Below are 26,615 nucleotides of genomic sequence, written 5' to 3'. Positions count from 1 at the left end.
ATTACTAGCAAAGATGGCAATAAAGATTGTAGAAAAAAATAAAACATGTCTCTTTATTTTCTGGAGCCAGAAATATAACAGTAATATTCAGTAATAAACAAGTAAACACTAAAAGGTTCAGGGTTTTTTACAAAAAGATGAAATGCAGGAGAATTTAACCACTTTAGGACCGGTGGATTTTCCTGCTTTACGTCCAGGCCACTTTTTGCAACTTGGCACTGTGCAACTTTAACTGACAATTGCGCGGTCATGCAACGCCGTACCCAAACAAAATTTACGTCCTTTTTTCCCCACAAACAGAGCTTGCTTTTGGGGGTATTTGATCACCTCTGAGCTTTTCATTTTTTGCGATATATAGCAATAAATATAGAGCGACAATTTTGAAAAAAATAACAATATTTTTCTACTTTGACAGTTAAAAAATATCCAATCTATTAAATTTTTATCATATATTTAGGCTAAAATGTATTTAGCTACATGTCTTTGACAAAAAAAATTCTCAGTGAGCGTATTTTTAACCGCTTTAATAGAGCTTTCTTTTGGTGGTATTTGATCACCTGTGCGATTTTTACTTTTTGCGCTATAAACAAAAAATGAGCGACAATTTTGAAAAAATAACAATATTTTTCAAATTTTTTTATATGAAATTCCGCCACAAAAAAATGTAAAAATCAAAATTTTTTAACATTTTAGGCCAATTTGTTTTCTGCTACATATCTTTGGTAAAAAAATCGCAATAAGTGTATTTTGATTGGTTTGCGCAAAATTTATCGCAGCTACTAACTACGGGAAAGATTTATGTAATTTATGTTATTTTTATTGGTTTTTTTTTTAACGAGTAATGGCGGCGATCTGCGATTTTTTTTGTGGGCCTGCGACATTGCGGTGGACAGATTGGACCCTTGACTGACATTTTTGACACTTTTGCGGGGACCAGTGACATTACTACAGTAATCAGTGCTATAAATATGCACTGTTACTGTAATAATGACACTGGCAGGGAAGGGGTTAACTTTAATGGTGATCAAGGGGTTAAATGTATGCCTGGCGCTTACTGACGTGTGTGGGGGGAGGGGATTGTGTGACATAGGCACAGATGGCAGGTTCAGCTATGCTGAATCCTGTAATCTGTCCCTGCCTGTCACATAGGAGATCCGCCCGCTTCCTCACTCGATCCCCGACGATCGGGGAAGAGCGGCGGTGATCACCGCCTCTCCTCCCCTGGCCCGACTCCCGCTGTGTCTGAATACAGTGGGTGAGAGCCTCCGGCGGGGCACGCGTGCTGCCCACTAGGGGAGGAGTCCAGCGACGTAGGTCTACGTCGCTGGACGGAATCGAGCCACTTTGCCGCAGTACGCTCAATGTGAGCGGTCGGCAAGTGGTTAAAACAAACAGTAAAACGGTGAAACAGTCCAACTAAAAATATATATATACTGTTTGGGGGTTCTGAGTAATTTTCTAGCAAAAAAATGATGATTTTTACATGTAGGAGTATCAGAATTGGCCTGGGTGGCAAGTGGTTAATTACCATAAGTAAGTCATATACAAATAATTATTATATATTGTTTTTAAGGTAATTTACTATATTTTCAAAAACTGTACTCAAGCAGATGGCTTAACCACTTGCCTACCACCCACCGCCTTTTTACAGGCAGTACTAAATGACTGGACGCATGCGGTTTCGGCGGCACGCTGCCGGAGCCACGCTCCTGCTGTGTTTAGACACTGCAGGAGGCAGGGCTGTGGGAGGAGCGGCGGCGTGTTGCGGCGGTGTGTTGCTGTTTCTCCTTTCCCAGCTCTTTTGCAGCTGAGAACAAAGGGCATGTGACCATTTGAAAGGGGATAAAGGTATTTATAAAGTTTTTATATATCTATACACAAATGTTTTGCCTTTCATTTCCATTTTGAATCGAATGAGTTGTTTTACATGGTGAGGGTTTACACAAACATGAAATCCGTAGAGCAACGTTTCTGGGTCTTAATCGGTGTAACTAATGGTTCATAGACTTTATAAGACTCTATTGCAACAGAGAGTCAAGCTGTAAATCAATATTTTAGGAAAACATTACAGAACACAGCAATACAGATTATCCAGATAGGGCTTTGTGTACACTTGCAGCTTCTAAACTTGAGTTTAGGAGCTTTTGGACTTTTTTTTTCAAAGCTCTTAAACCTAAATTGTATCTAAACCCAGGACCCTGCATTCACTGTATCTAGTCTCCCACAGTACACAGAATATGGAAATGGAATCATTTTAGTAAATATAAACTGCTGAATACCTTTTCTCATCAGCAGTATATAATACAGTAGCAGTCTTGTGACTTCTATCAGTGTCTGGGTAAAGCTTGCAGGAGGGGACTTCATACTGCACTGGCTGTCCTATCAGGATGCAGGACCCCTGAACCTCTGTCTGGACAGTGCTAATTGGCCCTGTGCTGATCACATGCACTCTCCCAAAAAACAAAACAAAAAAAAAACTCTTTAACAATACACAACACACTGAGCATGTGTAGCCTGACTCCAGTAACTCTGTCTTATCTGGACATGTTATGGGGACAATGCAAGAAGAGGAGGATCTGTGCAGACAGGATCAAACAGCTTTTTTTACACAATGCAGAGGATTAACCCCTTGGTTACCACAGTGAGTATACCAAGCATGCTTTGCTACATATACAGACTGATTTTACTGTTGTGGGTTTAATAACACTTTAAGTCCATAAAAGCCTATGTGTCAATGTAAACATAAGCTTTAAGCAGAGTTTAGGAGCTGTTGCGGTTAGGTGAGGTTCAACCTTCCTCAACCTCCCTCTCCTGAATGCGGAAAAATCATATGCAGGATAGGAACAATTTGACCCCCGACCGTGGGAAAACGCCAAACGAGACAAAACCACTGGAAAAGCACATGGCGGTAAATCTAGGCAGGGTGTACATAAAGCCTTATGCTCATAGACTGGGTATCTCACAGAAAACTCCATTGTAGCTTTGGCAGCACAAGTGAACAGCTGGAGGGATCCAAAGCTTAAAGTAAAGTATCACCCCACTGGATTTGAAATACTCTAAAAGCAGTTGGTGAAGGGCACCCCACAGCAACTGGGTATTTTGGGGAAGCTGTGTGCTATTAGGGCTCATGTACACACAGATTAGGTTGACCGCTGGCCGCAGGAAAATGCAAAATGTGGCAGTCGGTCAAAACGTTCCTATCCTGACTGTGATTCTTACGCATTCAGGAGAGAAAGGTTGAAACTCCCCTAACCACAGCAGCTTCTAAACTCTTGTAAAAGCCTATGTGTGCATGGACACATGGGCTTTTAGAGATTTAGGTTAGGAGTTTTGGCCAAAAGCTCCTAAACTCAAGTTTAGAAGCTGTAGTGTAGTGTACGTGAGCCCAGTTCTCATATTGGAGGACTGCTTACCTGGCTGCAAATCACTTGCCCAGTATCCTTTGCCCCATTTGCTGTGGCTTCTCTACGCTTCTGAGAGAGGGAAGCAGAAAATCCTACTTTTCCTGGATGTGTCCTAGAAGCCAGGGAGTTGTGGGAAATTAGATTATAGGAGCCAGCATCTATATCTACATCTTCTGCACATAATGAGTAAATGGACACACACACAAAGTACCCTCACCTTGCATTCTAAGTGCTTTTCTGTCTACCTTTATTCAAAAGAATGTTTCTTTGCTTTAGGGTTTCCACACTAACCAGAGTTTTAGAGTTGTAGCTAACCAGAGTGCTTTAGCCAACTACTAATTACTGGTGTGCCCATGTCATTAGATGCTACACTGGATAACATGCTAAGCTACTGCTGTTGATAATTATATATTTAAGTTACAAACACTGCAGAAACGGAGCTACAAATTGCTTAGAATTTCGGAGAGACATTGAGTATAATTCATTTTTCCCTAGCACCAAAAATTCTATCACACAGCTATCACTTGTATGACATGGGCCTTAGGCAAGATGTGTTTTTTTCTAGGCTGCTAGGGCATCATGGGAAATGAAATGCCATGGCAGCTAAAGGGCCATAGATTATTTCTGTTATTTTAAACCACTAAAGAAAAACAATATATTTACAAAAAAAAAAAAACAGCAACCTTTATGTGAAAAAAAAGTTTGTTTATATTGTCCCTCTAAGGCTGTATTCACACGTGCGGTCACCGGCGTTTTACCACATTGTAACATGCCGGTCACCACAAGGATACACAGAAAACAATTGTTTCCTGTGTCCCATTTACACTGCAAAGCAGCCTGGAGCTGAAGAGCAGTGAGGGGATAAAATGCAGACAAAGAGAAGGAGTGAAGCAGCTTCTAAGTGCAGTATTACCAGTATTTTATTTAGAAAAAACTGTTAAAAACACTTACAAAACAGTGTAGTGAATCAAGCTAGTCATGCCAATGGTATGCGAAGGCAGGTTTCCTGTCATGGCTCCTCGCTGCTCTCACACACTGGCCAGCAGCTGAGGGAGGGGTGGATTCCAAAGGCAAGGGGGCTTACTTTGCACCCTCATATGCAAACCTCACTGTGGGGGTACTGGGAATAGCAATACATCTGGCAGAACTCCTCCTATGCATCCAACATTGTGTACTGTGGTCGATATATCGACAACATAATTATCATTTGGGATGGTACTGACTCGGCTATAGAAGAATTTGTTTCCAACTTCAATAACAACAGCATTGGCTTATGCTTCACCTGTGTCACAGATAGAGGTACATTGGCCTTTCTGGACCTAGAAATGTGCCACGAGGGCAACCAAATTTATACTAAGAACTGCGCATATTTACGCAAAGAAGTGTGGGAGGATTATATGGTAGAAAGGGCTAACCAAGCCATATACTGATAGGTCATCAACCCACTCTAGTATGTAGCATCAAGAAAAAAAGGAAGGTGAAGGATGTTTAAGGATGGCCCATCAGTATCAAAATTAAACTGAATTCATAAAAACATGTTTATTTTATTTCAAAAAGTTATCTAAAATAAAAAAAAAGTAATATAAATCACAAATCCAAAATGATTTCACCATCTATAGATATTTTTTTAGGTATAGAAGTAGTTAATGGCAATTGTATCCAAAAAATCTCCCCAGCTATATGTTGTTGTTTGGTGTAAGTAGATACGCAGTTTTCTATTTTTTCTTCTCTCTCTTCTTTCCTTCCCTCCCAGACTGGATAGTATCTACAGTAAATGTTTATATGTTTTTCAAGTACAATTATTGCTAGATAGTTGTAAATTCTAGACACCAACTTATGCAATGTACTTATGTATGCATTTTTGAATTTTAGATCGAAATTACATGTAACAAGGCATCTGTCATTTAAAAATGTGAAGCCTTACAGAAGCAGCAACAACCACAAAACACGTTGATTTTTTGGATTGATAATAGTTGCCATTTGCTACTTCTATAGATAAAACATATTTATAGATGGTGATATCATTTTGAATTTGTGATTTATATGAATTTCTATATATTTTAGGTGACTTTTTGTAATCAAATATACATGTTTTTATGAATTCAGTGTAATTTTAATACTGATGGGCCATCCTTGAACAACCTTCACTTTCCTTTGTTTCTTGATGTTATGTATAGTAGTGCAGCACATCGTGCTGCTGTACAGTGATATGATTAAAGTGTACTTTTGTACACTTCAAATAAAGTTGAGTGAGAAAAAAAGGAGGCACATAATGCGCTGAATCGTGCACCACACTGCTCCTTACTGCAGTCGGTAACGAACAGCTGCGGGACAGGTAACGTGCTCTGGCAGCTGTCCCTTCCGATGTGATAGAGCATGACATGTGGATTTTTTTTTTTATTTAACTTCAATACTGGGCACTTTCCCCCCCTTTCTGCCCAGCCCAATTTTCAGCTTTCAGCGCTGTCACACTTTGAATGACAACTACGCAGTCACACAATGCTATACCCAAAGAACATTTTTTCAATTTTTTTGAGACAGATAGAGCTTTCTTTTGGTGGTATTTAATCACCACTGAGTTTTTTATTTTTTGCTAAAAAAATGAAAAAAGACCAAAATTTTGAAAAAACAATGTTTTCTGTTACACAATTTTGTAAATGGGTTACTTTTTCTCCTTTATGGATGTGCGGGGCATCGGCCACGCCCCGGACGATGTCAACCTATGACGAAACACGTCGGGCAGTGCCAGACGTGACGTCACCACGCCCCCTTGGATGACGGCTTATTGTTTATTTCCATGAATGCGGGACGCCGCGGTTCATACAGCCTGTTTTACATCGGCTCTGTGACATGCTCGTTTTCTACTGTTTGTATGTAAGTGCAATTTTAATAAACGTTTAATTTACCATATGCAGTATTACACTATGTGCCTCTTCTCATCTCTTCTTGATACCTGGTTTGCCATTACCGTTATGGGATACATCATGATGACTGACCAATGGTGATAACAACAGCTGTGCTTAAAGCGTTTGTAGCCATAGCCTTTTGGTAAGCGGCCATCTATATGTTTTTTTATCTCACGGGTGTTTTTTTTCTTCTGTTCACACTGGGAAGAGGTCTCCTGGACATCATTACCTGCTGGGACTTGTGGTTCCTTTTATGTTGTATCTCCTGTGATTTTTGATGATGTTTTTTTCACTTACGGACTTTATTTTGTCACTTATTGTAATTTAGTTGGAGGAATTATTTTTGTCACTCACTCACAATTATTTGGACAATTTTTTGTTTGATTTTCTGAACTTGTGTCACTGTTTACCTATATCTCAAGTCCTTATTTCATATATTTTTCTCATCATTTATGTTAGCGCTACACATTGTATATTTATATGGTATTGTAGCACTGCCCACTTGAGGACAGCTGAGAATTTAATTTCTTGGGTCTCCTGAGTTACCATTAGCAACTGAAAATAGATAAACGGCATTATAAGTTCTTGGTTCAGTCAATGATCAGTCCAGGGGATGTTGTTTTTGTCATTTTATTTAGAACTGGAATAGGAAAAGGGATAACTGGGATGCTCCAACTAGTCACAATTAGAGGACAACTGACTGTAGAATGCGGCAAGGCCGTTGCTTCACCGTGCCACTGAAGTGAAGATAAGATTACTGTTCCTGCTTGAAGACTCTCTTAAGGTTTAATAACTTGGCACCCCCTTTACTCTCCCTGCCTGTGTGCTGACACCCGTCCGCTGACTCTAACCACTGGAGTGGTCCCATTCCTGAACTGACCCTTTGGCAAGCTCCTCTATACCACGGACACTGTTTTTCCAGAGTTCTCTGCCTTCACCTCCACCATCAGCTTCCAATGGACCTCTGGGTTCAGCCACACTTTCTGGTCCACTAGGCTGACAGCCTGTGACCACCATCCACAACAAACAGGAGGAGAGATAGTCATCACCATCCTCCTCGGACCTGGCTTCCCGCCCAAAGATCCCCTGTCACATGTGCCCTTAGCTTTTATAATGTATCCCAGGATGCACCACTGTTTGTGCCAACCCACTGGGATAGTTACAAAAGCCTATGTGTCACTGGCTGGGTTTCCTCCACTGTCCAACAGGCTCCCCTATTGGATACAGTGGGGACACTCCCTCAGCCCAGATGAATCACACCCTGGACACATGCACCAGGCCTAACTACTAATCAGGCTCCCCTGATAAGCAGACAGTGCAACTATATTTTCCCTGCCTAGCACATACCTAGGAGGGTACTACAGTATTATAAACAGATGAGAAACTAACATAGAATTTGTGCAAGGAAGAAACATAAGTTGTGCACCAGGGCCCAGGTCTTCCAATTTCTGTTGAGCCTAAATGTTTCTCAAGCTCTCTATTTTGAGATTTAGACAAAGAGGGGAGTCCATCTTTTCTATGTAAGTGCGTACAGCTGTGAGATGGTCTGTGTTCTCTTGGTTATGTTGTGAAACAAAGTTCTAAAGCTTGAAATAAAAGCTGAAATAAAATGGCAACATGTCTAAAATATTCTTGCACAAAGCCCTTAGAGAACATAAAGTTGAAAGCAATGTATTTAAAATCAGGACCCACACAATAGCATTGTCTTACTAAAGACAAATAGGACGTTTACTTTACAAGGAATTTTTATCTTAGCTTAGTCAAAATACTCAGCCAAATGCAAGGAAAAACTGTACTTTTGCTTGAACGTGATTGGATGATGAAAGTCAGCAGAAGAATTTTACTTTGAAATCATTTTAAACCTTGGACCAGTGTTCGGCCACATTGCAACTCTGAGTATGGGAAAAGAAAAATCTGCATTCCTATGAACCAAAAGGTGCTTCTTGTGTTATTCATAATTTATTATTAAGCCACAGGTCCTCAAGATTCACTCAAATTTGCAAATTCAAGAGATTTTTCACTTCCCATACATTAATATAATGAAACCATGTTTTTTATTTTTGGCTGCAAGCTTCATATTTATGACTGTAAACTGAAAAATGATATTCAAACTACATATATTAGTAACAACAAAACTGATAAAGCACCTTCTAAATCACTATTAACAGGGTGAAGAGTCATAGATGTTTCCGTGTATTTGTTCCTCATTCTCCAATGGATTTGAAAATTGGAAGCAGAGTAAAGGTTATTTTACCTTGTGGCAAAGTTGGCACTGGAGTAGTGTGTAAAATCGGACAGTTGCCTGGAAAAGTGGAATTTCAAGTAGGTGTGGTCCTGGAGTTCCAACAGCCCCAGCATTATCCAGGAGATTTTAAAGGGCCAAGCAATTTATCCAGGTAACTCTTTTCCTCATTATTAACTTGGATCTTTACAGGGCATGTACAGCATACTCTTTGATCTCTACAGGAAAGCACTACTCTTCTGGATTCATAAATCTGTAAATGCTTATTTAAAGTGAAAGTTCAGCCTAAAACTAAAATCTCTAAATCTACTTGCAGCCCCAGTTGCTATACATACCATTTTTGAAGCCGCTCTGGTCCGGTCTCCAGTGTCGGAAGCTATGTGCAGGAGACAGCCAGCTGGGAAATAATGTCACCCATAGAGTTACAATAGGGCTTCTGTTGTTGACTGCCTCTTCTGCACCCACCTCCACAGAGAAGCCGCTGCTGACAGCTCAGCGTGGGACTGGAACAGTGCAGCTTCAGAAAAGGTACCGTATAGCAATTTTTGCTTTACAGGGCTAGATAGGTTAGTCTTATGGTGCTTTTCCACTGCATGGAACCGTAACGGTTCGGCACGCTTTTGTGCTTTTCCACTGCTGGTACAGCATGGTATAGGGTCGGAACGGATCGGTACGGTACGGTATAGGTTTGCTTTTCCACTGCATGGAACCGAACGGTACGGTACGGTACGGCTCTGAAAAAACAGTACCTACTCGATTGTGGTTCCAACAGGTACCAAACTGGTACCATATCCCACAATCCTTTGCATGCAGTCACTACTAGCCACTGATTGGTCAGAGAATCCCACCCACCCCGTTGTTATCCCACCCACTTAACTTTAGTACTACTTTAGTGGAAAAGCAAACCTATACCGTACCGTACCGAACCGTTCCGACACTATACCATGCGGTACCAGCAGTGGAAAAGCAAACCGGGCCAAGCAGGGCCGAGTAGAGCCGAGCCGGTACTTGCAGTGGAAAAGTGCCATTAGATTGTGGCTGCATTTAGATATGAACATTTTAACTTTAGGCTGAACCTCTACTTTAACTGATACTTATTACATAATAGCTAATAAGACCATAACATTGAAAGAAAAGTCAATATATACTGCTCAAAAAAATTAAAGGAACACTTTTTAATCAGAGTATAGCATCAAGTCAATGAAACTCCCTGGATATTGATCTGCTCAGTTAAGTTCTGCTACTGGGGTTTTTAATCAGTTTCAGCTGCTTTGGTGTTAATAAAATTAACAACAGATGCACTGGATAGGCAACAATGAGACAACCTCCAAAACAGAATGGTTTTGCAGGTTGAGGCCAATGAAATTCTTTTCCCTACCCATCTTTTCTGTTTTCCCTAGTTTTGCATTTCTCTAGGGTCAGTGTCACTACTGGTAGCATGAGGCGATTCATGCAACCTATAGAGGTTGCACAGGCATTCCAACTCCTCCAGGATTGCACATCAATATGTGCCATTGCCAGAAGGTTTGCGCCTCCCACCACAGTCTCAAGAGCATGGAGGAGATTGCAGGAGACAGTTAGTTACTCTAAGAGAGCTGGACAGGACCAAAGAAGGTCCTTAACCCATCAGCAGGACTGGTATCTGCTTCTTTGTGCAAGGAGGAACAGGATGAGCACTGCCAGAACCTTACAAAATTACCTACAGCAGGCCACTGGTGTGAATGTCTCTGACCAAACAATCAGAAACAGATTTTATGAGGGTGGCCTGAGGGCTCAATGTCCTCTAGTGGGCCCTGTGCTCACTGCCCGGCACCATGGAGCTTGATTGGCATTTGCCATGGAAAACCAGAATTGGCAGATCCACCACTGGTGCCCTGTGCTTTTTACAGATGAGAGCAGGTTCACCCTGAGCACAGGTGACAGACGTGAAAGGGAAGGGAGAAGTCGTGGAGAACATTATGCTGCCTGTAACATTGTTCAGCATGACCGATTTGGTGGTGGGTCACTGATGGTCTGGGGAGGCATATCCATGGAGGGACGCACAGACCTCTATTCACTTGACAATGCATCCTGACTGCCATTAGGTATTGGAATGAAATTGTCAGACCCCATGCTGGTGCAGTGGGTCCTGGGTTCCTCCTGGTGCATGACAATACCCGGCCTCATGTGGCGAGAGTATGCAATTAGTTCCAGGAGGATGAAGGAAGTGATTTCATTGAAAGGCCGCCACGCTCACCTGACCCAAATCCAATAGAACATCCCGGGGACATTATGGTTTGGTGCATCTGACGCCACCAAGTTGCACCTCAGTCTGTTCAGGAGCTCAGAGATGCTCTAGTCCAGATGTGGGAGGAAATACCCCAGGACACTATCCGTAGTCTCAAAAGGAGCATACCTCAATGCTGTCAGGCATGCATACAAGCATGTGGGGGCCATACAAATTACTGAGTACTATTTTGGGTTGCTGCAATGAAATTTCAGCAAAATTGACTAGCCTGCTGCATCATTTTTTCACTTTGATTTTCAGGGTGTCTTTGAATTCAACCCTCTGTAGGTTGATCATTTTCATTTCCATCAAATGATGTGGCATCCTTTCGATCCTAACACATTACCCAGTCCATATAAATATAAATATATCCAGCATTATATTTTTCCACATTGACATCTGATGTGTTTTCAAAGTGTTACTTTAATGCAGTGTATTTAGGGTATATACATATATATAGTGTGTGTGTGTATATATATATATATACACACACATATATACACTATATTGTCAAAAGTATTGGAACACCTGCCTTTACACACACAGGAGCTATAATGGCATCCCAGTCTTAGTCTGTAGGGTTCAGTTTATAAAGACATGGATGAGTGAGTTTGGGGTGGAGGAATTTGACTGGTCTGCACAGAATCCTGACCTCAACCCGATAGAACACCTTTGGGACGAATTACAGCGGAGAGTGCAAGCACGGCCTTCTTGTCCAAGATCAGTGCCCGACCTCACAAATGCGCTTCTGGAAGAATGGTCAAAAATTCCCATAGACCCACTCCTAAACCATGTGGACAGCCTGCCAAGAAGAGTTGAAGCTGTTATATAGCTGCAAAGAGTGGGCCAACTCAATACTGAACCCTACGGACTAAGACTGGGATGGCATTAAAGTTCATATGGGTGTAAAGGCAGGTGTCCCAATACTTTTGACAATATAGTGTATGTGTGTGCGTATATTTACAGTATAATATAATATAATATAATATAATATAATATAAATATATATAAAATCCTCATAAAGTTCAAGTTATACCTTATAGCTAGATTTTTTGCTATCTTATGTCGTGCCCAAAGTAGAATTATTCTCTAACAAAAGGATGCTTGCTGGAGTATAATACAATTAAGATGTCCTTTTTTATTAAAAATCCCCCTCCCCTATGTAGTGATCACCCCTTGAGGGGCAGTTGAACACGACCCAGGTCTTGCTCACCAATTCAGAGGTTGCCAGGCAAAGCACCGGATCCAAGCACACCAACAGACACACAGGCTCAGGATAGAGGTTGTCTTTTTTGTGGATTTATTGCAGCAATGAACAGGAGAGAGGGATGAAAATGCAGGAAACTCCAAAATAGCAAACAGAAACAGGAGAACAGTTTCTGGAGGGAGAAGGAGGTAGCCAGTTATTCTGGGACTCTTTATGAGCAGTCCCAGTCTTTGTAACAAATTCTGGCATTCAACCCCAAAAGCACAAGCATGCCTGGAGTCCTAAGGGAGGGTCCAACACAAAATGTCCAAAGACAGCTGTCCCCCACCATCTTCCATGCAACACTCTTCTGTGATAAAAGGATCACCCTTTTAGGCCATCTTCAGGTGAGGTCATCCAGTTAACACCTTTCAATCCAGATTCCTTCAAGCTCTTAGCCAAACACATGTGAGGCCTGACATCAGCTCTTCAATAAACAGGCTGTATCCCAGGGGAAGCAGCCCCAGGAAGAAGACACTGATGAACAGGCCTCCCAACCATTTATCTCCCTCCCAGCTACCTTCTGGGTACCCCCTCCCAGGGATTGGCTGAGGTCAGATAAATATTCACAACGTCAGTGGCTGACCCTCTAACTCTATCTCTGGAAGCTTCGGAGCCAAGATCCAAATTTAGTCTGACTACCACAGGGCGCTACATCTACATTGTTTATGTTTTCTTAAATTGCATGTCATGTAGACACTTCAAAGATCCTTCTGTGGATGTGTGCCCTGTCAAACAATGGCCAAACATTAATATTTTATTGTGGTGACTACTGCATGACTATGCATTGTCACAGCTGCTTGTAGCCCACTTCAGGAGAACCCATAAAAAGGGGACAACACTGCAGCTGAACTGAACAAGCGTTGTCACCATAAAAAGGCATTGTCTGTGGATATATCTTACTGGTATGATTTCATTAAAACACAAGGCATTCCACAAAGGATTCCATGTTTGCCTTTACAGGATCATTTACAACACCATATTTAGATTAAAGCCCCGTAAACACGTACCGGATGTCAGGCCGAATGATCGGCCATCTTTTGTCCGGTGCTGTCCTGTCGGTTGAAAAGTGCTAAAGACTGCACACAAATTTTGTCGGCCAACAACAGCCGGCTGCAGAAGTGATGTCATGTGATGGTTAACTTTCCGTGTGTTTTTTCTTTTTTGAGCATGCCCAGTCTTGCTCATCTGCTGTTTGTCGGCCGAATTCTGTACTGACTGGCGAACAATCGGCCGTTCTGGTGTTGGCCAACAAAAATTTTAATGCCTGCACGCCAGATTCTGTTCGGCCGAAAAGTCGCAGTCAGTTGTCGGAAGTATCATACTAACAAGCCAACAATCGGCCGATCGGTCGGTGGCCGAATATTTACGGCCGACAATTGCTACGTGTGTACGGGGCTTAAGTGTTTGTGTATAGATACACTTTAAGTTTATGGCCTGGTCCATGGAGTTGCTGTTGTTTGTGATTTAATTTGGGGTGTATGCTGTTTTAGTTTCTGTATAACTGAAAATTGTTCTATTTGCTTGCAGTTTAGATACCCTATCATTGTTATAGCGGGCATAGGTCATGGGTTTTGTGAAATATATTGATAAGTATTCTTTCTCAAGCTTTGCAAATCTGCCCACTATGCTGCGAATTGTTATTCTATTACTTTTTACACCGATTACAAGTACTGTTCCTGGCCAAAAGAGAATTGGCCAGATTACATTTTATTAGTTGGGTTACCTTTATCACAAAGGTACAAAAGGAAAGCAATAATGCCACTGCTATAGGGCATGTGGATATGCAGGGACCCCGCATCAGTAGTGGTCATAACATTTTTGTTAAGTATAGAAACTATGGCAGAAAATACTGTATGTGTTCTGTTTTGTATATACCTCATATACCTTCCAAAAGCCCAACTCCATGAAAATTAAAAAATCCACCCTTGCAGTGCCCCCCCTGCACTGCAAAGGTTGTTTGCTTGTTTAGTCTAAGGGCAGAGGAATGAGGAGAAAATACCTTACTTCTCAATCCAGCAAGCTCTCCCCAGTTCTGCGATCGGCCCCACTCGGTCCTTGTATTGATGCCAAAGCTACGAGTGGAGGAGTAGGACGATGGAGCAAGCCTGAATGGAGAAATAGGTAAGTAAAGCTGTACAGCAGGCATGTCCAACCTGTGGCACTGGGGCTACATGCGGCCCAGAACCCCAGGCAATGCGGCCCACTGCCCACTGCCATTTTTTTTTTTGCTGGGGAGGAAGGAAGTCAGGTCTGGAGCATGGGCACAGCGGCTTCCAACTAACGGTAGGCAGAGGCTGCCTTGGAGTGGAGGGGGGAGGCGAGCATGTGCAGTGTTTCTGACTCTTACCACCATGACCACTTCAAATCACTGAAGTGGTCATGATGGTTAGAGTGCTTCTTTAATATCTCTCAAAAGAAGTAAACCTCTGTATACTGATTCCATTTCATTTGCTCATCCTCTAGTTGTGTTAAATTAGTGCGGGGGTGCGGTGGTGTGGGAAGGGCGCGGCGGCATTTTATTACTTATATACCTTAACTATAGTATATATTTTATATGCGGCCCGAGAAAATTTCTCTACACTCAATGTGGCCCAGAGAAGCCAAAAGGTTGGTCACCCATGCTGTACAGTAACCTCTAACAAGCATTTAACCCTTGCAATGTGGAGGACCCCACTGCAAGGAGGGTTTTTTTCATTTTCATGGAGTTGGGCTTTAAACAGAGGATCTAAGATATGTTCACTCCAGATGAAGACAGTTTTACAGTGTGTGTTTTCAAACCCTCACTAGTCACAAATATATTCTAGCTTTGGTTCCTCTTGAGAAAAATACAGAAGTGGTCCACATATGGCTCCCAAGGTATTAGCATTTATAGTTAAAGTGGTACCCCCCACAAACCACTAAATGCATGGTTGTAATACATATATATTTACCAAGAATTAGTCATTTTGGTCAGGCACACACGCCTTTGGTAGTCAAGTTTGTATCCTGAACTACGTCCTAGTTCAGCTTTACTGTTCCGTAAGTCAGCTCACTGGACAGAGGCGATGATGCTGATTCACTGTTCAATGAGTAGGCTGAATATCTGGAACTTTGTGTGTCTGCCGATTCTTTACAGAGAATGCATAGAAGGCACAAGACTAACATGTTAAATAATAAAAATATATGCATTTCACCTGTGTACTGCTTTATTTATTTAACCGCTAACCTTCTAGTGCAAGCTTTACATTTTTGCACAGGTAAAATCTGCATGTTTGGCTCTAAAGTTACTTGAACCTCCCAGAACATTACAATATATATTCTCTCAAAGCAGAGAACCTTGTAGAATAAACAGATGGGATAGTGTAGACAGTGCCGGGACAAGGTCATCTAGTGCCAGGGCGAACATTCCAAATTGCGCCCCCCCCCCCCAAGGTGTATAAGCATTATGTGTCAGCAAAAATCCCCCCCCCCCCAAAAAAATCAAGCATGCTTACCCCCTAAGCATAAATCCCCCCTCCTCACAGACCAAATCTGCCCCCCAGCTCAAATCCTCAAATCTTTGCTCCCCCGTGCTCAAATCCTCAAATCTTTGCCCCCCCAGCTCAAATCCTCAAATATTTGCCCCCCAGCTCAAATACTCTCTATCCCCTTATGCCCCCACTACAACCCCCCTCCCCCCCCCAAAAATAAATTTCCCTTCAAGCACAAATCCTCTGCCCAATTTCCCCTCCCATCACAAATCCTCTTCCCCCCATTCCAAATCCCCCTCCCAGCACAAATTTCTCTCCCCCATCCTAGTACAAATTCCCCCCCCCCCCCCAAAAAAAAGTCACCTCCTGGCACAAATCTCCCCTACAATATTACATTTTCTGGCACAAACCCTCCAAATACCCCCTCCTTGCACAAATCCTCTTCCGCCATCCCCCTCCCAACATGAACCCCCCCCCAAATCACTGCTCCCCAAATTTCCCCTCCTAGAATCATTCCTACCCCCTGCTGACCCCTAAACTCCCCATTCCAACACAACTCTCCTCCCCCAAATGTCCTCATGGTGCCCCCCCCCACTTCACATGATACCACAGTGCCCAGGGCAGCCGTCCCTCCTGCCCACCCCTTGCCCAGGTCTGAGTGTAGAGTAAATAGATACCAAATGTGTCAAGCCTTAAAACTCTGTCAAATAGTGAAAAATTGCAGTGCCCAAAATTACCCATAAGCAACATTTGAATGCCTTTACAGCCAATCATTTTAGAGTAAGCCCTAAATGATGACCTTAGAATTTGTTCTCGAACTCAGACATTTGCTGCAATATACACTGCTCAAAAAAATAAAATAAAGGAACACTTTGAAAACTCATCAGATCTCAATAGGGAAAAATATCATGCTGGTTATCTATATTGCTACGGACTGGGTAATGTGTTAGGTACGAAAGGATGCCACATTGCTTGATTGAAATGAAAATGATCAACCTACAGAGGGCTGAATTCAAAGCCCCCCCCCCACACAAAAAAACTTAAAAACTCAAAATTGTACTCAATCGTTTGTATGGCCCGCACGTGCTTATATGCATGCTTGACAATGCTGGGGCATGCTCCTAATGAGACTATGAATGCTGTCATGATTGCTGGGCAGTGAGCACAGGGCCCACTGGAGGACATCAAGCCCTCAGGCCATCCTCATGAAGTCAGTCTCTGTTTGTTTGGTCAGAGACATTCACACCAGTGGCCTGCTGGAGGTCATTTTGTAGGGCTCTGGCAGTGCTCATCCTGTTCCTCCTTGCACAAAGGAGCAGATATCTGTCCTGCTGATTGGTTAAGGACCTTCTACGGCCCTGTCCAGCTCTTCTAGAGTAACTGCCTGTCTCCTGGAATCTCCTCCATGCTCTTGAGACTGTGGTGGGAGACACAGCAACCCTTCTGGCAATGGCACGTATTGATGTGCCATCCTGGAGGAGTTGGAATGCCTGTGCAACCTCTATATGGTCCAGGCATCACTTCATTCTACCAGTAGTGACACTGACCCTAGCCAAATGCATAACTAGGGAAAATCAGAAAAGATGAGTAGGGGAAAAAAAATTAAACGGCCTCTACTTGTAAACCATTCCTGTTTTTGAGATTGTCTCAATGTTGTCGATCTAGTGGACCTGTTGTTAATTTCATTATCACCAAAGCAGCTGAAACTGATTAACAACCCCTCTGCTACTTAACTGACCAAATCAATATCCCAGGAGTTTAACTGACTTGGGGCTATACTCGGATTAAAAAGTGTTCCTTTAACTTTTTTGAACAGTGTATAACATCCCCCTGAGTTACCAACAGCAACCTCGACATGAACAGTTTCTCACTTTTCCTCCTTGGCTTGCTCCAATAACCAGTCCAGGGGTATTTGGTTGTTTTGTTTTTTTATTATAAATTAGGGATAGGAGAAGGGAATAGTGGGATACTCTGAATTAACTATGCACAATGTTGGAGGACTTCTATCTTCATGTACAGCCAGACTGTTGATTCACCCTGCCACTAAAGGTGAATTTGAATTAAGTCTCTTTCCTAAGACGTCTTGGTGAACTATTGATTGTCTTCAGGACACTCTCCTCAGCATCCTCTCTCTCTCTACTGCTGACAGCCGTCCTCTGACTATCCTACACATGGGGTGGCACCCCTCAGGTCAGGCACCTTGACAGGAGTCCCTGTACTCACGATACTGTTTTTCCATGGTCTCCAGTGTCTCCCCTTCTGTCAGCTCTCCTGGACCTCTGGGTTCAGCTCCTCTCATCCATTCCTCTGGGCCTCAGGACGACCTCCTGCAACCACGTGCAACTGCTACAGAGGAGGAGGCAGCCGCCCCCCTCCCTCTGGGACTCTCCTCTCCAGCCAGGACCCCGCAGCACATGTGCTCCTGGCTTTTATACAGTATCCCAGAATGCACTGAGGTGACCTGCCACTGCCAATCACCAGGACTGTATCAAAGCCTATGCATTCATTCGTCAGGTTTCCTCCCACTGATGACTGACCACAATAGGGACAATCCTCATCTGGTGGCAGGTTGCAACAGTGACAATCCGCATCTGGTCGTAGGCGAAGTTGGCTTGCTGATTTTCCCAGAAGTCTGCACTAAGATTTGCACTAAGAGTCAGATTTTTGCCATCCCCTGCAACAAAATGTAATTTTTGGCAGATACTCCCAAAGGGAAATCACATCTAAAGGGATGAAGACCCTGCAATTTTCCTCATTAGAACCCTGCAGGTGCAGCAGCTGACTGATAATTATAAAACCACTCCAATACAGGTTCACTCAGCATATATACACAGACAAATAAACTGCTATTTATTCATAATAACAAAAGGTAGAAATCTGCAACTGTCTGTTAAAATCCTTGCATTGTACATTGAACACCAAAAGGGGAATGTTCTTTTTCTCAGCAAAAGTGGAGTTACTCTTTAAAGAATGTTGTATGTGAATACAGTTGTCAGACATGCACTGCTTCTTATTTCAACACTGGGACAGATCACGTAATCATATTAAAAGCTTAGCACTCATTTAAAATATTTTGTAAGGTGCATTATGCATGGCATGTCTCAGCATTTACAAAAAAAAGCAAGTTGGGCTCTTTAAATAAGTTTCAGAAAATCCTTGCAATTTACATAGTTGACCTAGACATTTGACATGAACTATTTTAAAATTCTAAGGATGTTCTTTGGCTTTCTCTTGTATCAAAAATTGATGTACACGTCAAGGAAATGTATAACTAGTGTTTGTACTAGCGGCTTAATAACTGGTGCAGAATTTTAGGGCATCAAAATGTCATTATTTTAGGCATATATTGCAATTACTAGATGATCATGTTAACACTGTGTCAAGCCATTTCTGGACTATACCACAATGAAGACTCAGAACAGACAGATGTGAAGGTGTATGTTATACATAGAACACTGGAACTAATTTATTCCTTTTGTAAAACATGTGAATGTTAGGGTCACAGAAGACATTCACAACCATATAAAAGCACAAGAAGACAAGATTATTTATTTTACACAGTTCATAGATGGGTGAACCTTCTAAAAATATTATGTTGCTTGTCACATTTTATAAAGAACTAAGAAAAGTTTTGACTTGTAGACAATCTAGGGACCAGAAAACGAGTACCATAGGTATAATGGTCACCAATCAAAATCAGAGTGGGTTTATACTCTACATCAGCCATCTGCATCCTTTTTGGCAATGGTGACCGGTTTCCATAGCCGATTTGTAGGGGCAATGGCTGGTGTTAGCACTTTAGTCATCAGGACACCATGGTTGATATTGTGTCAGGATGATTGAAGCACATTATTTCTAATATTACATTGTAATATAAAATGAAATAGTTCAACTCACCGTAATGCAGAACCAGTGAGAGCCCTGAGCGTGTCACTTGACACCGTCACCTGCCACCAGATGCAGCTTGTCACTTGCCACCATCGCCTGCCATCAGATGCAGCTTGTCACTTGCCACCGTCACCTGCCACCAGATGCAGCTTGTCACTTGCCACCGTCGCCTGCCATCAGATGCAGCTTGTCACTGTCACCTGCCACCAGATGCAGCTTGCCAACATCGCCTGCCATCAGATACAGCTTGTCACTTGACACGTGACCTGCCTTCAGATGCAGCTTGTCACTTTTCACCATTGCCTGCCACCAGATGCAGCTTGCCACCGTTGCCTGCCCTCAGATGCAGCTTGTCACTTGCCACCATTGCTTGCCCTCAGATGCAGCTTTTCACTTGCCACCATTGCCTGACCTCAGATACAGCTTGTCACTTGTCACCGTTGCCTGCCCTCAGATGCAGCTTGTCACTTGCCACCGTTGCCTTCCCTCAGATGCAGCTTATCACTTGCCACCATCGCCTGCCACCAGATTCAGCTTGTCACTTGCCACCATTGCCTGCCCTCAGATGCAGCTTGTCACTTGCCATTGTTGCCTGCCCTCAAGATGCAGCTTAGCACTTGCCACCATCGCCTGCCACCAGATGCAGCTTGTCACTTGTCACCGTTGCCTGCCCTCAGATGCAGCTTGTCACTTGCCACCATTGCCTGCCCTCAGATGCAGCTTGTCACTTGCCACCATCACCTGCCACCAGATGCAGCTTGTCACTTACCACCAGGGACGTGCGGTGAGGTCAGTGGCTGGTGAGGCACTGGCAGTATCAGAGCTAGATACAACCCCCACATTATTTAGTGAATAAACACCACCTCATCATTTAGTGAATAAACCCCCACAGCGTGGCACTGTGAAATGAAAAATTTCAGCCAATTGGCTTACGCTTAAAAAAGCCTGCACTTCAGGACGCAGGCAGTCAATCAGGTTCCCCCCAGACAAATAATTGTCTGGTGAAAGAAATCTATTGGACAGACGATTTTTTTTTTTTTCTGCATTCTGTATTAGCCCTGTAAATGCTGAGATTTCACTGGTCAAGTACAGGGCTGTTACAGAATGCAGGAATAAAAAATAAAAATTACACTGTGCTCTTGTAACGCTCCTGCGTTTTTATTGTAAGCTGGATTTGCACCTTCAGAATCTCCACTCAGTAGTCATGTAGAGATGTGTTGGAATACCAGATCCAACTCTCCAGACTCATCACTGTGGGCCTGTCTGCTTCAGCATACAGATATACACACACTCAATAAGATGTTCCTGGAGTGATAGGATGTATATGATAGTATGGAGGTGATGTGCTGAAGGGACAGGTGTGAGCAGTGACAGTAATGGTAAGCACTTGATAGTAATGTTCAGGAGAGTAGTAGATGGTAATAGGTAGAATGCAGATAGGTTAGTAATCATGTATAGTAACAGGTGGTAAGGACAGCAGATGACATAGACAGGATAGACTAACCCAGTGCAAGGATAGATGGTAGTAGACTCAAGAGCTAGCAATCTATGTAACAGTGCAGATGGTAGAATTAGTATGCATAGATAGTAACAGTCCTTAATGTGCAGAAGATGATAGTGTAAGTTAGTTATGGAGGATTCCCCTGTGGGGTACTTATCACTAGTAAGGTTTAGTAAGTAGAGGGGTCCAGTAGTGAGGGAGTGATCCGGTAGCGAGATACGGGATCAGATGCGAGGTTCCGGTCTGTTCCAGGTAAAGGCAAATAGCTGGAGGTTCCGACAGCAAGACAAGGCTTGTGAGCATGTAGACACACATTGAACGAACAACGTGAGAGAGAATGCTGGCGATTGAAATAGCGGCTCAGCGGCGCTCAGCGATGACGTCATCCGTCTTAAAGGTGTATGCGTTCCACCTAACTAAAAAGGTGGGACGCAATGTTTTGAAAGGAAAATGGTAAATAAGGGTACCAAAGGTATCAGAATCTTACAGCTCTATATAGCTACCAACAGTCCTGATTTTATTAAAGCAAGTCCTTATGTTGGTTAAATTAGTAAACTCTGAGAACTAATGAAAGTGCCATGTATATTGAAGAGCAAAAGGACACACTGTCTAAAAATACCCCTACATAGGGGAACAATTTGCAAATGATTGCAAGGTGCAACAGTTTATGAACCAACAACAAGCATGACAAAAAACATAAAACAATGACTCACACACACATGGCCGGCCACACATTCATACCAGAAGATCAGACTAACAGACACCAGGGCGAGCTGCATATATCGCTTTGACAGAGATATGTGAATGCTGCTGGCTCATGGGTCTGTTGGTCGGCATGCCACAATATGTTGGAATTGATTATTGATGTGTATGACCAAAAGCTTCACCAACAATTCATCAAGATATATCAACATCATAACATATGACCCCATCTAGTCAACCTGATACTTCAGAGCTAATTTCATTCACGACTAATTGATAAATTCTTGGACCTGTAAAACAGGAATTCAAGTTGATGGAAATTTTAGTTCATAATTTAGACTCAGACCAGTTCATGACATTCCTAATCGTGGATGAATAAAGACAATTTTTGCTGTTGGCATCCAAGGCAGTCCCGGTATGGAAGGGTGTAACTGGAGGAATGTCTGTTTGCCGACAAAGATAGGGTTAATGTGGTAACAGTCCTTAAAATGGACAGTAACTGTCGTCCCAAAATTGGTGAAGTATGGGCCTCACTTTAATGTTTGGTTGCAATATCAGGCAGACATTGTCATCCTACAACAGAGAGTCTCTCCTTAATGTGTGGGTTTGGGAGCGGGAGCTGGGGAGAGACGCAGTATAGCAGTGTAATTGCGCGGACTCACACCAATGTAGGGCTGTATCTAATGTTGGTAGAGTACTGTTAGCCCACATATGGCCTTTCACTGGAATGCAATGGCCTTGCAGTGTACTCAATACAGCCGGTGTTCACTGCCTTTTCTCTATCCCCAAAAGCTTAATGGCAATAGCTCACTGTACGTATACTTCTCCTAGTGGAAGAGCTTCTGTTGTCCATCAACGGGTATGGATCAGCAAATAAGAGGTACTGCTATGGGTGCCCCATGGGCACCATCATATGCATGCCTGCACCTCGGAATGTGGGAGGAGGAAGTGGTGTACACCTTGTCTATGTACCTCAGCCATGCGTTGACCTGGCTGAGGTACATAGACGATGTTCTCATGGTGTGGGAAGGTACACCACTAGAATTAGAACAGTTCATGTTGGAACTTAATGCCAATCAACGAAATATTCGGTTGACTTATACCGTTGATAGGAAATCTATTTCCTTTCTAGATCTAAATGTTGAACTTAGAGAAGGAAAATTAGTTACCACCACATTTCGGAAACCAACAGCTGCGAATACCCTCCTCAGGGCGGATAGCCACCATCCAACTAGCCTCAAAATGGGGATCCCAGTGGGACAATTTATCCGCATTAAGCGTAATTGTTCATCTAGTGAGGATTACATTCGGGAATCAAGAGAACTCTATGCGAGGTTTCGCGAACGAGGCTATTCTCACTGAATGATCAGGAGGGCAAGGAGGAAGGCAGCAGTTAGGGATAGAGATGACCTCTTGACCTCAAATAAGCCGAAAATTTAAAATCCCAATGTACCGCGCTTAATTACCAAATATGGTTGCCACTGGAATGAAGTGAGACAAATACTTCAATCACATTGGCACATTCTACAGAAAAATGAACAGCTTAAAAATATAGTGGGCCCACGACCACTCCTGACGGCCAAAAGAGCCACAAATCTCAATGACCACCTGGTGCGCTCTGAGTTCATACGTACTGCAAAAACCAATTGGCTTACCGAATTACAACCTTTGAGAGGAATGTATCCATGTGGTCACTGTCAGATTTGTAGCCATGTGGTGAAATCACAAGTCTATACTGATTCACAAGCAAAGGTAACCTATAGAATTGAGTCCTTTATAAACTGCTCTACCTCACGAGTACTGTACATTATTGAGTGTCCATGTCAAAAAATGTACGTAGGTAAGACTAAAAGGCAATTACGGACAAGAATAGGGGAACATTTAAAAAGTGTACGCCTTAAAGAAGAGACCCCCATCGGCGTACATTTTGCCGAAAAGCATAACAGCGACCCTTCAGGCCTGAAGGTGATGGGCTTTTGGGCTTTAAAAATATCCTCTAGGAGAGGTGATTTTGATAGAGTCCTGCTAAAAGAGGAGAAGGCATGGATTTTCCGACTCCAGACCCTGGTACCTCTAGGCTTGAACACAGATATGAGCCTTCGTATCTTTCTGGAGCCGTAGAGCCATGGGATTCGTTATGGCTGTACGGCTTCAGTCAGGCAAAAATGTGAGAAAAGTTGGATAGAACATGATGTTAATTATATAAGGATGTAGGATTGAAAGGTTACTTTTAAGATGCGAAAGTTGATTCTCCCCACGTCATTAGTCCATAATCACTCAGTGCTCTTGAAGTTCCTTACTAGGACTGTGTGTTAAAAGCCACCTTCTAATTGGCCTTACTCTGTCTGGACCTTGTTGGTCCTTCATATATGGAGGAAAATCTTCCTGGGACCTCCTCTATAGCCCGCCTGCATGGGCTGATATAAACCCATGAATGTCTCTCTTTATGGGATCCAGGCCTACGCACAATAAGATATCCTTAAAGTTTAGCTGGACTGAAATGTAATTAATTACAAAATATTGCCTTTTCTCTGGATATGCAATGCTGCTAAAACTGGGGGCTAAGCCTGATCTGTATCCGGTTAATGGATTCCTCGACCGGTATATTAAATCTAGTATCTGTTTAACTCCATGATTATTTTATGCTGTGTTTTATACAGTGATTATGGAAAAAATGCTATGTGACTTGCCAGACGAGTTCTAAATATGGTAGCAGTAATTAGCAATCTGTGAGGAGATTGATCTATGGGAATTCATGTTGAGATTGCACCCTTGACTGTATGCTAGTGTACGTTCTGATAAAACACAAGGTTTGTTTTGATTCTTTGGTTTGAGTTCTGGAGCCACGCCATCTATGTCAGCAGGCACGATATAGTAAGCATTACCTGTTTTTTACCACAAGATGGCGTTCTGCCATCCGGTTTTTAAACTGCACAGGAGGCGGTAATAGAGGAATGTCTGTTGTGCTGTCAGCTGATAGCACTTGCGAATCAGGCTACTTCCCTTTAAATTGACCCTCCGTACTATCCAATGACGTCCTGACGAAGTGTGCGTCACGCACGCGAAACGCGTTGACGTCACACGCCGGCCGCACGTCACCCGGAAGAGCCACCGATGCGTTCCAGCTCCAGCCTATGGCGTTGTGAAACCGCGATGCACGGTACACGCTGCCTCCTCGTGGCACGCCGGAGCCGAGCCTGTCCATCGGGCCTTCACTTCATCCATACCCGTTGATGGACAACAGAAGCTCTTCCACTAGGAGAAGTATACGTACGGTGAGCTATTGCCATTAAGCTTTTGGGGATAGAGAAAAGGCAGTGAACACCGGCTGTATTGAGTACACTGCAAGGCCATTGCATTCCAGTGAAAGGCCATATGTGGGCTAACAGTACTCTACCAACATTAGATACAGCCCTACATTGGTGTGAGCCCGCGCAGTTACACCGCTATACTGCGTCTCTCCCCAGCTCCCGCTCCCAAACCCACACATTAAGGAGAGACTCTCTGTTGTAGGATGACAATGTCGGCCTGATATTGCAACCAAACATTAAAGTGAGGCCCATACTTCCCCAATTTTGGGACGACAGTTACTGTCCATTCTAAGGACTGTTACCACATTAACCCTATCTTTGTCGGCAAACAGACATTCCTCCAGTTACACCCTTCCATACCGGGACTGCCTTGGATGCCAACAGCAAAAATTGTCTTTATACATCCACGATTAGGAATGTCATGACCTGGTCTGAGTCTAAATTATGAACTAACATTTCCATCAACTTGAATTCCTGTTTTGCAGGTCCAAGAATTTATCAATTAGTCGTGAATGAAATTAACTCTGAAGTATCAGGTTGACTAGATGGGGTCATATGTAGTGTTGAGCGAACACGGACTGTATTATTCGTGTTCGTACCGAATAATTGGATTTTTTGTACCCGAACACGGACACGGACACTTTACTGTATGTTCGGGTAAAAATCCGTGTTCGGTCGTTTTATTTCCGGGTTTTGCATGCTTTGGCGCTCTTTTCATGGCGGGCTTTCAACAGCCAATCAACAATCGTTTAACTGGTGTGCCTTAAGCCATCCCAGCCATGCCTGCAAATGTCTCAGTAGCTGTGATTGGCCGTCTGAAGCATGTGACCAAGTCTTTATAAGTTCGAGGCAGCCGCAGCGGCGTCATTATGCTGCTTAGATTCAGGGACAGAGCACACATCAACGTGCTGGCTGCTGATTAGGGAAAGATAGGCAGGAAAAAACCATTTGTGTCCGGATAGAATTGAGGGACAGGTCGGAGTGTTTAGGCAGGGCGAGTTGTAGGCATTTTAGGGATAGAGTCTGCTGAATTATATAGGGTCAGTGTCTTCTACAAACTACAATCGATATTGCTGTGTGGGGGGTGGGGTGAATCTGCACTCAATCCTGATCTACGATCTCTTCTCAATCCTGTTAGGGACAGAGTCTGCTGAATTTTAGGGAAACTGTGTTCTACAAACTACAATCGATATTGCTGTGTGGGGGGTGGGGTGAATCTGCACTCAATCCTGATCTACGATCTCTTCTCAATCCTGTTAGGGACAGAGTCTGCTGAATTTTAGGGAAACTGTGTTCTACAAACTACAATCGATATTGCTGTGTGGGGGGTGGGGTGAATCTGCACTCAATCCTGATCTACGATCTCTTCTCAATCCTGTTAGGGACAGAGTCTGCTGAATTTTAGGGAAACTGTGTTCTACAAACTACAATCGATATTGCTGTGTGGGGGGTGGGGTGAATCTGCACTCAATCCTGATCTACGATCTCTTCTCAATCCTGTTAGGGACAGAGTCTGCTGAATTTTAGGGAAACTGTGTTCTACAAACTACAATCGATATTGCTGTGTGGGGGGTGGGGTGAATCTGCACTCAATCCTGATCTACGATCTCTTCTCAATCCTGTTAGGGACAGAGTCTGCTGAATTTTAGGGAAACTGTGTTCTACAAACTACAATCGATATTGCTGTGTGGTGTGGG

At 43.0% G+C, this 26,615-nt stretch overlaps 1 protein-coding gene across 3 annotated transcripts in view; it reads left to right on the top strand.

Annotated features, from left to right (window-relative positions):
* LOC309545194 (uncharacterized protein) overlaps positions 1–26,615 on the top strand; it is a 176,405-nt gene that overhangs the window by 74,676 nt on the left and 75,114 nt on the right. For all 3 annotated transcript variants that reach the window (XM_082244331.1, XM_082244329.1, XM_082244330.1), the window contains one exon: positions 8,479–8,706. In XM_082244331.1, coding sequence (XP_082100457.1) covers positions 8,479–8,706 — 228 coding nt within the window. The remainder of the gene's footprint in view (positions 1–8,478; positions 8,707–26,615) is intronic.

The sequence above is a fragment of the Pelophylax lessonae genome, assembly GCF_965119305.1.
Source record: "Pelophylax lessonae genome assembly, chromosome: 2".
In the NCBI taxonomy this organism is placed as follows: Eukaryota; Metazoa; Chordata; class Amphibia; order Anura; family Ranidae; genus Pelophylax; species Pelophylax lessonae.
Note: the sequence above shows the minus strand (reverse complement) of the source record. Positions and strands in the feature narration are given on the sequence as shown.